Raw genomic sequence first — 15,869 nt, 5'->3', positions numbered from 1 at the left:
GTACTTTTTTATCTACCTTAAAAATATTTAACTTTGAAAAGTATACTTGAATATTTTATTAGTATACTAATAAATAAAGTATCTGCAAAAATATGACACTTGCAACATAATCGGAAAATAGAAGAAATTATGGAAATTCTCTAAGTAATGACTTGCATTATTCAAATCATTTAAGGTAGTGGTATCAATTTTGAACAAAGTTCTAAAACTAATTTATTATTATAAATGCTGTATTTGACATCTTTTAAGATTTTTGACTCATACTGAGAGACTGAAGGCATTATAAACACATTTAAAATAAAAGAGGCATTTTTAAACCCTAAGTGCATAATAAACTTCATATGTTTAAATTTATTAAGTTTTCATGTAGTTAAATCACATAAAACATTAGGAATAGCAATATTCTCAATTCATTTAAATTTATTTATATTTATATAGATAGTGAAAACATCTTTATTTTACTTGAAAGAGCTTTCATTTTCTTGTTTATTAAAATTGTTTAGTTTTCTTGAAGCTTTATATTTAGCTTGATTTTTCATTTGTGTTTAATGATATTTCTTCACATGAAGAATGTTAAAATAACAACATGATGCAATTAGTTATGGGTAATATGCCAATTTATACATTAATTTTATATTTCTATGTATTTAAAAATTTATTGAGGTAATATTTTATATCATTGTTTGTGTTTTGGGGATATGGGATCCCCACACTCCATTCAAGCACCCACAAACGAAGCACCTGTTGCCCACCACAATGGTCCATTGTGTTCCCTCCCTACTTTTCTTTCACCCCTTTCCCTCCTCTACTCCTCTATATTCCTCAGTTCTATAATCAAGTTTGGCTTTATCTTTTCCTTTGATTAATTTCTCTATATTTCATTTATAAGTGACACCATCCAGTGTTTGTCTTTCTCCTTCTGACTTACCTCACTTATCATAATGCCAGCTCTATCCATGTTGCTGTGAATGGCATGAGATCGTCTTTCTTAATTGCCGAGTAGTATTCTATTGTGTATAAATGCCACATTTTTTTTTAAGATTTATTTATGTGTACAAGATCCGGTGTATAGGCCAGATGCGCGGAAGGGTGAGGGGATTCACCAGAGACAGAGCGGGAAACAGAACAGACAGACTGACGAAATACACTGTTGAGGAGAGCAATGGGTGAGACAGGAGAGATCTGCCTTGCCATGTGGGATTCTCTCTGGCCTGCCGGGATCAAACCCGCACTGCAGATGCTGCAGACAGGTCAACAGTGTGGAGCTCAACTGCCGGCACCACCAGGGAGGCCCCAATGCCACATCTTCTTGATCCACTCATCCATTTAGGGGCATTTAGGTTGTTTCCGTATTATGTCTATTGTAAATAGGGCTGCAATGAACACAGGAGTAAAATCTTCCCGTTGGGTAAATGCCTAGGAGTGGGATTGCTGGGTCATACTGGAGATCCATTTTTAATATTTTGAGGAACCTCCATAAGGGCTGAACCAGTCTACAGAACCACCAATAGTGTAAAAGGCTTCCTATTTCTCCACATATGTGCCAGCATTTGTTGTTTCTAGGCTTTGTAATATGGGCCATTCTCACAGAAGTGATGTGATTTTGATTTGTATTTTGCTAATAATAAGTGATAATGACCATTATTTTCATGTGTCTGTTTGCCATCTATTTGTGTTCCTTGGAGAAGTGTCTATTTAATGCTCTGTCCATTTTTTAATCGGGTTCTTTGTTTTCTTTTTGTTGATTTGCATGTATTTTTTATAGATCTTTGCTATGAATCCCTTGCCAAATGTATAGTATGCAAATAAACTCACCCATTCAGTAGAATGTCTTTTCGTTTTAGTTATGGTTACTTTTGCTGTGAAGAAGCTTTTTATTTTCAGTTTGAAGTAGTCCCAATTGTTCATGTTCTTTTTGCTGTTGGGGATGAATTCAAAAAGACGTTACTGAGGCCCATGTTATGAAGTGTTTTGCCTATTTTTTTTTTCTATGTATTATATGACTTCAGGTATTGGCTCCTAGTCTATCCATTTTGAGCAGATTTTTGTATATGGTGTGAGACAGTGGTCTAGTTTCATTCTTTTGCATGTGGCTGTCTAGTTTTCCTAGCACCATTTATAGAAGAGGCTTTCTTTGCTGCAGCGTATGTACTTGTGGCTCCTTTGTTGAAGATTTGCTGTCTACATGCATGTGTGCTTATTTCTGGGCCCTTGACTCTATTCCTTTGGTTTGGATGTCTGTATGCCATTTCCATAATGTTTTAATTACTATAGTATTATAGTATAGTTTGAAGTCTGGAAGTGTAATGCCTCTATTTCCCCCTCTTAGTCAGGATTGCTTTGGCTATTCAGATTTTTGTTGTTCCATATGAATTTTAGTGATGTTTGTTCCATTTCTTTGAAGATTGCTGTTGAAATTTTTGTTGGATTGCACTAATAGATATATTGCTTAGGCATTTTGGTTAGATGGCCATTTTGACAATGGTGATTCTTCCAATCCATGAACAGGGGGTATCTTTCCATTTTATGTGTAACTTCTATTTTCTTTTAACAATGTCTTATAGTTTTCTTTGCATAGATGTTTCACCTCCTTGGTTATGTCTAGACCTAGATATTATTTTTTTCTCTGTGTGATTATAAATAGGATCATTTTGTTAATTTTCTTTTCTTCTAGTTCAATTTTTACATATAGGAAGGCAACTGATTTGTGTATACTGATTTTATAACCTGCTACTTTGTTTAACTGATTTATTTTTTCAATTAGTTTTACAGTGGAATCTTAAGGATTTTTGAAGTATATTATCATGTCTGCAAATAATGTTAGCTTTTCTTCTCTCCAAATTTGAATTCCTTTTATATTCTTTCCTTCTCTTGCCTAATTGGTCTAGCTAGTGCTTCCATTATTATGTGGAACAATAGCGGTAAGAATGAACATCACCCTGTCTTGTAATAGATCTTAGTGGAAAAGCTTTCAGTTTTCACCAATGAAAATGATGTTAGCTGTGATTTTGTAATATATACCATTTTTTTAAGGTAAGTTCCATTTACCTCAGTGTTCAATGGGTGTTGGATCTTATTAAATGTTTTCTTGGCATATATTGGTATAATCACATGGTCTTTTTCTCTTTTTTGTTGTTGATATATTGAATTACATTGATTGACTTCCAGATTTTGAACCATCCTTCATTTTTTTTTTTTAAAGATTTATTTATTTATACAAATTTATTTATTTATTTATTTATTTATTTTACACTCAGAAGCGCAGGAGGGTGAGAGAATTCACCAGAGCCAGAGCAGGGAACAGAACAGGCAGACTGCTGAAGAAATACACTGCTGAGGGGAGCAGCGGGCGTGGCAGGAGAGGTCTGTGCGCCATGTGGGACCCTCGCCAGCGGTCGGGGATTGAACCGGCGCTGCAGAGGCTGCAGGCAGCTTTGCAGCCTAGCGCTCAACCGCTGCGCCACCAGGGAGGCCCTGAAACATCCTTGTTTACCTGGTATAAATCCCATTTGGTCATGGTGTCATCTTTTAATGCATTGTTGGATTCAGTTTGCTAAAATTTTATTAAGGATATTTGTATCTGTGTTCTTTAGGTAAATTGCTCTATAGTTATCTCCTTTTGTATGTTGTCTTTGTTTGGCTTTGGTATTGTCATAATGTTGACAAAAATGTTTTTGGAGGTATTCATTTGCTCAATTTTGGGGGCAAAGTTTTAGCAGGTTTATGTCATCCTTTAAGGTTTGTTAGAGTTCACATGTGAAGCTGTCTGGTCCTCGACTTTAGTTTTTTAGGAAAATTTTGATTAATCTTTGACTATCCTTGCTTGTGATTGGTCTATTCAGATTTTCTAATTTTTCCCTGTTCAGTCTTAGATGGTTGTATAATTTTACAACCTGTCCATCTCTTCAAGACTATTTTGTACCTACTGGGATATAACTCATGGTGGTCTCTTATTATTTCTTGAATTTTGGCAGTGTCTGTTGTAACCTCCCCACTTTCATTTCTGATCCTGTTTATTTGCATTTTTTCATTTTATGTTCTTAGTGAATTAGCCAGAGTTTTGTGTCTTTGGTTTATGTTTTTAAAGAAACAGCTTTTGGTTTCATTACTCTTTCGGGCTATCATTTCATTTATTTCTGCTCTAATTTGTATTAATTATTTCTTTTCTTTTACCTTCTAGCTTTTGGTTCTGTTGGTTCTTCTTTTACTAGTTCCTCAAGATGGGAGATAAAGCTATTTATTTGAATTCTTTCTTATTTCTTTTTGTAATTTTTTTTAAGATTTATTTATTTATGCATACAAGAGCTAGAGTACAGGCCAGAGATGTGGGGGGGTGGGTGAGAGAATTCACCAGAGACAGAGTGGGGAACAGAACAGGAGACTGACTGAAATACACTGCTGAGGGGAGCAGCAGGCAAGACTGAGAGGTCTGCTGTGACATGGGTTTCTCTCTGGCTGGCCGGGTATTGAACTCATTTTGCAGAGGCTGCGGATTGCTTTATAGTGTGGTGCTTAACCCCTTGCACCACCACGAAGGCCCCTCTTTCTATTTCTTAATATGTCCTTGAATTGCTTAGTACCACATTCTGAAAGATTGTGTCCTCATTGTCATTTGTCTCTCGGTGTTTTTTTTTTTTTTTTTTTTAATTTCTAATTTGATTTCCTCATTAACTCAGTCTTTCAGTAATCTGTGGTTCAGTTTTCATGTGTTGGAGGATTTCCCTGCTTTCTTTTTATAATTTTTAGTTTTTTACCTTTATGCTCATAGAAGGTGCTTATAATTTTGACATTCATATGAATCCATGGTACTTGACTTGTGACCCAATATGTGGTCAATTTTGGAGAATGTCTCGAGCACTTGAAAAGAATTCAGCCTTTTTGATGAGCAGTGCCCTATAATTGTCTATTCAGCCAGTGTTGTCTAGTTCTTTGTTTAAGTCTGTTATGTCCCTATTTATTTTCTGCCTAGTTGATCTGTCCATTGCTGAGTGTGGGGTATTGAAGTCTCCTACCACAGAGGATGTGGAGAAAAAGGAACTCTCCTGCACTGCTGGTGGGAGTGAAAACTGGTCCAACCACTATGGAAAGCTGTGTGGAGATTCCTCAACCTACTAAAGATAGAGCTTCCATATGATCCAGCAGTTCCACTCCTAGGTATTTACCCAAAGGACACAGAAACATTAATTCCAAAGAGCACCTGTACCCCTGTTTATAGCAGCACTATTTACAATAGCTAAGCTTTGAAACAACCCAAATGCTCAAAAATAGATGACTGGATCAAGAAGATGTGGTACATATACACAATGGAATATTACTCAGCAATCAAAAAAGATAAACACATGCTATTTGCAGCAACATGGATGGGGCTAGAAGTGAACATTTATTTTAGCTGAGAATTACTTTAGCTCTGAGGAAGTACTTTTTTATATATTGATTAAACTTTTTTTTATTTTCTTACATTTTGGTACGATATTTGATTTCTCCCCTCAGGTGTAGTCCCCAAAATCTCCCAACACAACATCACCTGTGAACTATCACCATAGTCCCTTGTGCTCTTTCCTCTCTTGCTTTGAACTCTCTCACTCACCCTCCCCTGCTATATACCTCTGATCTATATTTTGCCTACAAGTTTTGTCTCTTTTTTTATTGACCGTGTTCAATTTCCCTATATTCCTCCTATGCATGAAACCATCTGATATTTTTCTTTTTCCTCCTTCACATCTTTTTTATCCAGTCATCTGTTTTGGGGCATTTAGGTTGTTTCCATATCTTAGCTATTGTAAATACTGCTACATTAAACACAGGAATGCAGATTTCCTTTAAATTAATGTTTTGTATGCTTTGGGTAAATTCCTAGGAGTGGGATAGCTTGGTTATATGGTAGATGCATTTTTAGTAATTTGGGGAACCTTCACATAGCTTTCCATAGTGGAGGGATCAGTTTGCATCCCACCAGCAGTGTAAGAGGATTCCCTTTTCTCCACATTATCTCCAGCATTTGTGGTTGCCAGTAATTTTTTTTTTTTTTTTAACATGAGCCATTCTCACCATTGTGAGATGGTTTTGATTTGCATTTTGCTGGTTATTATGATGTTGAGCAGAACAGGCAGATGGACTGAAGACATTGCTGAGGGGAGCAGCGGGCAAGGCAGGAGAGTCTGCCACGCCATGTGGGTCTCTCCCTGGCTGGCTGAGAATTGAACCCGCACTGTAGAGGCTGCAGACAGCTTCACAGCGCTGCCTGCGCTCAACCCGCTGTGCCACTGGGGAGGCCAAGTAGGTTTTTTTATATAGTGTGAGGGAGTAATGTAGTTTCATTCTTTTGTATGTCCAGTTCCCAGTATTACTATTGGAGAGACTCATTGTTCCAGTGCACATTTTTTGCTCCTTTGTCATAGATTAGTTGACCATATACATGTGGCTTTATTTCTTTTTTTCTTAAGATTTATTTATTCATACAAGAACTGGAGTACAGGCCAGAGGTGTGGGGGTTGAGAGGATTCACCAGACAGAGTGGGGAGCAGAACAGGCAGATTGACTGAAAAACACTGCTGAGGGGAGCAGCAGGCAAGGCAGGAGAGGCCTGCTACACTATGTAGGTAGCTCCCTGGCTTGCCAGGGATCGAACTCATGCTGCAGAGGCTAAGGATATCTTCATGATGCTGTGCTTAATCCCTTGCGCCACCAGGAAGGCCCTATTTCTGGGTTTTCAATTTGATTCCGTTCAATTTGATTCCGTTTTTTGTTCCATGCTGTTTTAATTACTATAGCTGTTTTAATTACTATGGCTTTGTAGTGTAGTTTGAAGTTTGGGCGTATAATACCTCCATTCTTGAGGAAGTACTTTTGAATTTGACTCATCAGTAAATGCTACTTTGCTTAATAATAAAGAAAAACATTAAGAGAAATAATTTTCTTAAAATTCTTTAAAGAATGTTTGTTTAGAATAAGTATTGACCTCAATACCCATATTCAAAGCAATAAAACTGAAGTCTATCATGACAATTTTGAACTTATATGAAAGGAAGATTAATCCTTCCATGTAATTATGATTGGATTCCAGAGAGTTATTCTCTCCTTGTGATATCAAAATGTCAGGGAAATCAAATGATTATAAATGATTTTAGGGGGAAAAAGAAAAAAGACAGACCAAGTATTAAGAATCAGAATGCCATAAGACTTTTCAATTATAATGGTAGAATCTTGAAGGCAAGTAGTTCCTTAAAAATTCTCAGTGAATTTATTTTTGTGCATGGTGAGAGGTAATGGTCTAGTTTCATTCTCTTGCATGTGGTGGTCCAGTTTTCCCAGCACCATTTATTGAACAAAATGTCCATGTTCCATTGCATATTCTTTGCTCCTTTGTCAAAGATTAGTTGTCCATATAAGTGTGGCTTTATTTCTGTGCTCTTATTCAGTTCCATTTGTCTGTATGTCTGTTTTTGTTCCAATACCATACTGTTTTAATTTTTATGGCTTTGCAGTATAGTTTGAAGTTTGGAAGTTTGATACCTTCCTTCTCCTTTGTTTTCATGTTTGGCTCTCCATGTTTTTTTTTTTTTTGTGTGTGGCTCCATATGCATTTCATCAGTATTTGTTCTATTTCTTTGAAGAATGTCATTGAGATTTTTTTTGAAATAGTTGAATCTGTAAATTGCTTTTGGTAGGATGGCCATTTTAATAACTGGACATAAGAAACCATAAAATATATAGAAGAAAATATAGGTAAAACACTATAAGACATACATCTCAGTAACCTCTTTAAAGACTCATCACCCAAAGCAAAGAAAGTTAAGGAAAAGATAAACACCTGGGGGTACATCAAACTGAAAAACTTTTATACAGCAAAATAGGCATTAACCAAAACAAAGAGACACCCCACTGATTGGGAAAAAAATTTTGTACTCCATACAACTGTTAAGGGACTGATCACAAAGATATACAAAGAACTCACAAGACTCAACAAAAGCAAAGTAAACAATCCAGTCAAGAAATGGGCAGAAGAACTTAAAAGACATTTCTTCAAAGAGGAATGCAAATGGCCAACAGGCATATGAAAAATGTTCAACATCCCTTATAATCAGGGAAATGCAAATCAAAAGCAAACTGAGATACCACCTTACACCAGTAAGAATGGCACGTATCAAAAAAAACAAGCAACAACAAATGTTGGGGAGGCTGTGATAAAGAAGGAATGCTCCTTCATTGCTGGTGGTTGTGCAAACTGGTCCAACCACTATGGAAAGCTATATGGTGGTTCCTCAGTCTACTTAAAACAGAGTTATCATATGACCCGGCAATTCCATTCCTAGGGATCTACCCAAAGGATACAAAAATATTGATTCAAAAGGCCGCCTGTCGGGCCACCCTGGTGGCACAAGGGGTTAAGACTCAACCTGTGCAGTTGTCCATACCCTCTGCAGCATGAATTCTATCCCTCTAGCCAGCCAGGGAGCAATCCACATGGCGCTGCAGACCTCTCCTGACTCGCCTACTGCTCCCGTCAGCAGTGTACTTTGGTCAATCTGCCTGTTCTGTTCCCCACTCTGTTCTGGTGAATCCTCTCACCCTCCACACCTCTGGCCTGTATCAGCTCTTGTATACATACATAAATAAATCTTTAAAAAAAAGACCATCTGTACCCCTATGTTTATTGCAGCACTATTTATAATAGGTAAAACCTGGAAACAAGCCAAATGCCCAAAAATAGATGAGTGGATCAAGAAGATGTGGTATATATACACAATGGAATATTATTCAGCAATCAAAATGATAAACTCATGCCATTGGCAGCAATATGGATGGAGCTAGAAGGAATTATGCTTAGTGAAATAAGGCAGAAAGAAAAAGAAAAATATCGGATGGTCTCACTTATAGCAGGAATACAGGGAACGCAAATAAGATATCAGTGTTTAAAAAAATAACAATACAAAACACAACAAAACAAAAACAGACAATTATAAATCAGACAAAATGCAGGGGAGGAGGAGGGAGAGGGATCAGAGGGATGGAGGGAGGGGCACAGGGGACTGTGGTGATGGTGCATGGGTGCATTGGTGAAGGAAATTCTATGGGGACTATACATGAGGGTGTGGGGGAAGCCAATATTGTTTAAAAGTGAACAATGATGTCAAAGTTTTAAAAAAGTTTTAAAAATTCTGAATAAAAATTAATTTCAAAATAATTTTATACCTAGTCAAACTGTTGAGAGTATGCATAGAATAACAGCATTTACAGACATGCAAATATTTTTAAATGTATTATTCATGTATCATTTCTGAGAAAAGTTACCAGGAGAACTCCCTAAAAAAGGGAGTGAATTAAAAAATAGGATGACTTATTGGCACCCACAAAACAGGGAATTCTAATTGAAACATGGGTGATGCTTGACTCAAGACATTAACATACTAGGCATAGGTACCAAGAAGAATATATCTAGGGAAAAATTTAAAGAAACATATCTAATGTGTTTCATTATTGAAAATATTATTCATGGGTATTTGACAGATCTGTTTGAACATTTGGGAAAAATATGTCCATTACCTAGAAATGTAAACTATTAAAAACTAGGCAGTTAGTTCCAGAAATAATAAAATACTGTACAAGAAAATTAAGCAAATGAATGATTGTTTCAGTAGTGAACAGTATTTCCATAATTATCAGAATGTATAAAATGGCCAGCAGGCACATGAAAAAATGTTCATAATCACTTATTATTAGAGAAATGCAAATGAAGACCACAGTGAGATACCATCTTACACCTGTGAAAATGGCCCAGCCCTTACAGAAAGCAGTATGGAGGTGTCTCAAACATTAAATATGGATCTGCCATTTAACCCAGTAATTCCACTCCGAGGCATCTACCCCAAAATTTCAAAAACACTGGTTCTAAAGGAAACTTGCTCTGCCGTGTTTATTACAGCACTGTTTACTATAGCTAAACTATGGAAACAATCTAAGTGCCCCAGAACAAATGAGTGGATTAAGAAATTGTAGTATGTATACATGATGGAATATTACTCAGTGACCCAGAAAGATAAACTCATGCCATTTGTGGCAAAATGGATGGAACTTGAAAGGATAATGCTAAGTGAAATAAGTCAGAAGGAGAAAGGTAAATACCTGATGGTGTCATTAATATGTGGAATAGAGAGTAAATTAATAGTCAGATGAAGACAAGCTAAAGAACTAACACTTGATAGCTTACTACAGAACTGAAGCACCAAGGGAAGGAAAGGGTAGGAGAGAGTAAAGAACAAAGAGGGAAGGATGCATAACGATTTGTAGTAAGTGAATATGAGTGAGTTGTTGGTGTGTGCACTATGGTTGTAATACCTGACAGGTACCCCAATATTACTTCAGTTAAAGATTAATTAATTATGGGCCTCCCCAGTGGCACAGAGGGTTGAGCTCAGCTCTGTGAAGCTGTCCACAGCCTCTGCAGTGTGGGTTCTATACTTGGCCAGCTAGGGAGATACCCACGTGGCACGGCAGACCTCTCCTGTCTCACCCGCTGCTCCCCTCAGCAGTGTATTTCAGTCAGTCTGCCTGTTCTGTTCCCTAATTTGTCTCTGGTGAATCCCCATACCCTCCCACACCTCTGGCCTGTACCCCAGTTCTTGTATAAATAAACCTTTAAAAATTTAATTGTAAGAAATTATAACTCATTATTTTCTATGAAAAAAAAAATCATCACAATGTAATAAACTGCTACCAAGTAATGGTTTAGCCAAAATTGTTACATGGTGTTCAGTACTTTGAGTGGGTGGTATTAGACCTAAATGTTTATCCTATGTTTACTAACATAAGATGTCAGGAAATTATGTCTAATGTTGCAAAATCAAGAGGTAACATATTAGTATGTGATTTAAAATTATGAGAATAAATTCCATAAGAGTAATATGTGCCCTCAAAGGATTAGATTTGGAGATAGGTGATGATACATTGATACTGCCCTTATTTGTTATGAACAGTTTAGTATTATATAACTTAAATTAGGTACATTGATCTGATATGAAAATATAATAAAAATAGTTACATATGTCCATGAGTAAGAAAAAAAATCTTAAGTTTATAGATGAACATTTCTGCTACTCTCCTAAGTAAACTCTAACAATTTCTATTTATAGTTGTTCTGATGGTCAAGTACATGATTTGAAGTATTAGTAAAGTGTAAAAGCATCTGAACTTATCTTTGCACAGTTAACCAAAAGATGGCTTTATCAAGTTGCATTATAGACATCACTAGTTAATTGTGTCATCGAAAGTAATGCACAATTGAACTCTGACTGTTGGTCTTTCATTTGAACCAAAGAAGCAGTCCTGACCTAGTTGGGTGAGGCAAAGAGTTATCCTGCCAGTGTGAGCATGGTGTTTCTGGCAAGAGATTACTTTTCTAACAGTTGGGGTTGGTGCCATAGCAGATTTTCCTGACTCAGGGAGTGTTGAACCTTGGTCCAGCTGGTTAGATTATTTGTTTGATTTTGATTATCTACAACAATAAGCTCTTTTGTTGTCATAGGTTATCAGAGCAGGCAGTACTTTTCCATCTTTCCTAGCAAAAATACCTTTTTGCATTTGAAATTATAATAGTTTTATTCAGTTTTCACTAAAATGGTATTGTATGGGGATATTTTATTAAATTTTATCAAGAACTCCAGTGCCCATTGATAGCATATATCCACAGGCAGTTAATTTTTTTTCTATTTTTTTAAAGATTTATTTATTTATACAAGTGCTGGGGTACAGGCCAGAGGCATAGGGTGAGAGGATTCACCAGAGACAGAGAAGGGAGCAGAACAGGCAGACTTCCAAAAGCACTGCTGAGGGGAGCAGCAGGCAGGCAAGACAGGAGAGATCTGCTGTGCCATGTGGGTATCCTTCTGTCTGGCCAGGAATCGAACCCGTGCTGCAGAGGTTGCAGACAGCTTCACAGTGCTGCGCTCAACCTGCTGTACCACCGGGGAGGCCCAATTTTTTTTGTCGTTTGTCATTTATCTTTTTTTATTTTTTAAAGATTTTTATTTATTTATTTATTTATTTATACAAGGACTAGGTACAGTCAGAAGCGTGGGAGGATGAGAGAATTCACCAGAGCCAGAGCGGGGAGCAGAGCAGGCAGAAGGACCGAAGCACACTGCTGAGGGGAGCAGCAGGCGTCAGGAGAGGTCTGCGTGCCATGTGGGACCCTCCTCCGGTGGCCAGAAGCAGCCAGGGATCGAACGGCGCATCAGAGGCTGCGGGTAGCTTCACAACCTGGCGCTCAACGGCTGCGCCACCGGGGAGGCCCAATTTGTCATTTATCTTGAGCAATAGCTAGAGGGGAAAAATAATCAATTATAGTGATACTGTATTTTATGCAGCTCTTACTATATCAATATATGTCAGGCAATCTGCTACCTACTCAACACCTCAATTTTTATGATAGTTTTAGAAGCCTGCTATAGTTTTATCACTACCATTTTATATCTAAGAAAATGGGTAACAGTTGAATGAGTTGGCCATGGTTACAGAGCAGGAATGTGACTGAGCTATGTTTGAAACCCTGATGAGTGTTGACTCTGGTGGCTGTGTTTTTTAGGTTTGAGTACCGGCCTTTCAGTGCATCCCTCACTTTTTATTTCATGAGAATAAGAAAGTAGTTGATTTGTATTTAAAACCTAGTTACTGATATAATAGTGTCTATAAATTGTTGCATCTTTTCTATTTATGCCATTCTGTATCTTCTCAGTTCAAAAATCTGGAGTAATCTTTGCAGAATCCAATATCTCTCCTTTTGTTTTCTATATACTTACCATGTTCTCTATAGTTTTCTGTTTTAAGTGTTCTACTCCTATCTGGACTATTGCGACTATCTGTAGTCTTCCTTCAACCAGTGTCTGCCATCTTAAATATACTGTCAGCATTGATCTGGTTTTTAACACTCAGCTTGTATCATACCTGTTTAAAGCACTAACATCTCCCCATTATCTATAAGAAAAACACCATTTATTTGTCTAGAATTCAAGACCTTTCATAAAAGCTGTCAGTATGTCATTTCACCAGGTTATATGCCTTTACTTTCCTTCTTTTACAGTTTTCTTGCCCATGTTAATAAAGCCCTGAGTTTGCCTATTGAAACATAGATTTTCTCTACTATCATTTGGTGTTTTTTTTTTTTTTTTTAAGATTTTGTTGATTTATTTTTGCATAGAAGAACTGGGATATAGGCCAGAGGTCCAGGGAGGTGTGGGGGAATTGAGAGGATTTACCAGAGACAAAGGGGAGCAGAGTAGGCAGATCTACTGAAATATACTGCTAAGGGGAGCAGCAAGACTGGAGAGGTCTGCTGCATCATATCTCGGTTAGCTCCCTGGGCAGTGGGCCATGGTAGTGATAGCTCTGAGACTTAACTCCTAGGCCACCAGGGAGGCCCTCATGTGGTGTTTTTTAATATGCTTCACATATTGATAGTATTTTTGTGTTTGCATGTCTCATTTCCCAAATGGATTATTAACTCCAGAGTATAGAGATGAAAACTTTATATTTAAATAGTATTTAGTGCAGTTTTTTCCTATAACTGTGTAAAAAATATAATGAATTACTGAAGTTTTAAAGTCAACATAAAATTCCTATTGTATGCTTGCTTGCTTTTGTTGATTTCATAAATATTCGATAAATAAAACTTTTAATAGACTTATATTATGTTTTTCCATCTGTTTAATTATATTTAACTATATGATTGAAATATATACGTATAACTTTAGTAGTTTAAAATATTTTTTAAAATAATTTTCATTTAGTATTGTAATCTGAAAGCTACAGAAAATCTATTCCAAATGAAAATGATATACTCATTATTGCATAGTTTTTAAGAAAATAAACAATTCATGAGAAATTATGAGTTGTTTTATTATATTGCTGTTTTATTATATTATTTGTAGTAGATAGTTTTGATGGAGTTAAATTGAATATAAATATTATTGTGTCATAAATGTTGAATATGAATTATTTTGTTTCTCTTAACTGATGTGTTAAATAGTCAAAATTACATGGGGAAATTTGAAATGTACTTAAATGCTAAGTATAAAATACTCTGCTTAGACATGATTTTGTTTTCCAAAAGGGGATTATGTATATTTTTGTGTATTAAAATTGATTATTGCTTTCTGCTGAATTTGAAGTTTTCTGACCTTTATTTTCCCCTTTTTTATCTTTATTTTAATAATTTAAATTTTTATCTTTTATCAAAATTATGTATTTTGATATTTCCACTTTAATGTAAAAATTATTTAAAATTATATTCTACACAAGATATTTTTACTTTGAAATATTCGAATTTCAGTAAAATAATGATAATTTCATCCTGAGACCAAAGAATAAATAATCATGAATTTTTATAAACTTTAGACATTCATATTTATTAATCTTAGAGTGCTTTTGTTGCCTTTTTAAAACATATATATTTTAGCTCAAAAAATAATGCATTCTAAATATCTAAAAATTCTCATGCTATCTTTTCCCCTAAATTATCCTTTCAAGATAATTTTGAACATCATAATGATGTCTTCTTTTACACTTCACATTTTTTAAGACATCTCAAATTATTTTATTCTTTAATTTGGTTTTCAAAACATCCAAACTAAACCATAAATATATCTTTCAGAATAAGAGTCATACATTTGTTATATATTCACTACGTGTGTATGACAGAATCTCAGAAACAAACAAATAAAAAATGTTGCATTTTAAAAGTAGTGAAATTTTAAGTTAATTTTATTTTTAATGGGACTGAGCCCTATATTGAAATAGCAGATTATCCATTTTGACTGCTCTCATTTAATCATTTCATTTTTAAAATTAGACTTCATTTTACGATCCAAAAATACCTCACTAATGTGCATTTTTGGCTGTGTTAATTCCCTTTGTCATAAGATGGAAGCTAGCCTAAATTTTCTAATAATTTTTCATCACATTAAAATTCATGGCAAAAATAAAAATGAGATAATTTTGAATTCAAGTGAATACATTTTATACGGATGCCTTCTCCCTCTTCTCTCTACCTAAGGAAATAGAGATATTGAGATCAGAATTAAGTGAAAGCAAGCAGCACTTGGAACAGGAGCAGCAGAAGGCAGTCAAGGCCGGAGAGGAGTGCCTGAAACTGACAGAACTGCTGCGCGAGTCCGAGCACCAACTGCACCTCACCAGGTACTCCCTAATCTCATTATGGACCGTAGCACCAATTTTATTCCACAGATTTCTGCCACAGGCTTCCAAACAGTTGTTAGAGTTAGTCTTAGTCATTCAATTCACACACAGCTTTCAGACATATTAAGAAAAGTGGAGATGTGGTAAGCAAAACACCCAGACATGTGAATGATAAGTGTGGCAGGGAATTACTGATATATTACAAAACCTTTCATCTACAATGCTCAAATATTTAGGTACCCTCTATCAATGTAAGCAAAATGACATATTTCTCTTACTATCACAACTACCTCGTCTGTTAATTCTATGTTTAATAAAAACGTTAAACTGAAGAAACTGAGAAATATATGTAAGGAAATAATCAGATCTTATCAGTGGGAAAACACCAAAGAAAATATATCCTATGATCCAAAATGAGAGGGAACTGAAACTAAATAAGGAACCTGAATGCTAAGGAAGTGTAAAATTTAGAGATGAAATTGATTGGCACTATGTCTGTTTAAACCATTATTATAATCAGGCTCACACCATCATGGTTTCAATTTACATTGTTTCTGACATGAGATATTATGATGTGATCACCATTTTCATATAAAACTTTAGTAAGCAGTTAGCTCAGCCATCAGTTGTAATAAGATATTTTAGGTAGCAAGGATTGTGTATTTTGCTATATTGAAAAC

The 15,869-nt window shown here is 35.7% G+C and overlaps 1 protein-coding gene across 1 annotated transcript in view; it reads left to right on the top strand.

Annotated features, from left to right (window-relative positions):
- The window catches only part of SDCCAG8 (SHH signaling and ciliogenesis regulator SDCCAG8), a gene marked incomplete at its 3' end in the record, with an annotated part of 219,519 nt that overhangs the window by 65,784 nt on the left and 137,866 nt on the right, over window positions 1-15,869 (top strand). The window contains exon 7 of the mRNA XM_084254497.1: window positions 15,047-15,189. Within this exon, the coding sequence (XP_084110623.1) occupies window positions 15,047-15,189 (143 nt within the window). The remainder of the gene's footprint in view (window positions 1-15,046; window positions 15,190-15,869) is intronic.

This window comes from Talpa europaea (genome assembly GCF_964194135.1).
Source record: "Talpa europaea genome assembly, chromosome: 14".
NCBI classification, from domain to species: domain Eukaryota; kingdom Metazoa; phylum Chordata; class Mammalia; order Eulipotyphla; family Talpidae; genus Talpa; species Talpa europaea.
Note: the sequence above shows the minus strand (reverse complement) of the source record. Positions and strands in the feature narration are given on the sequence as shown.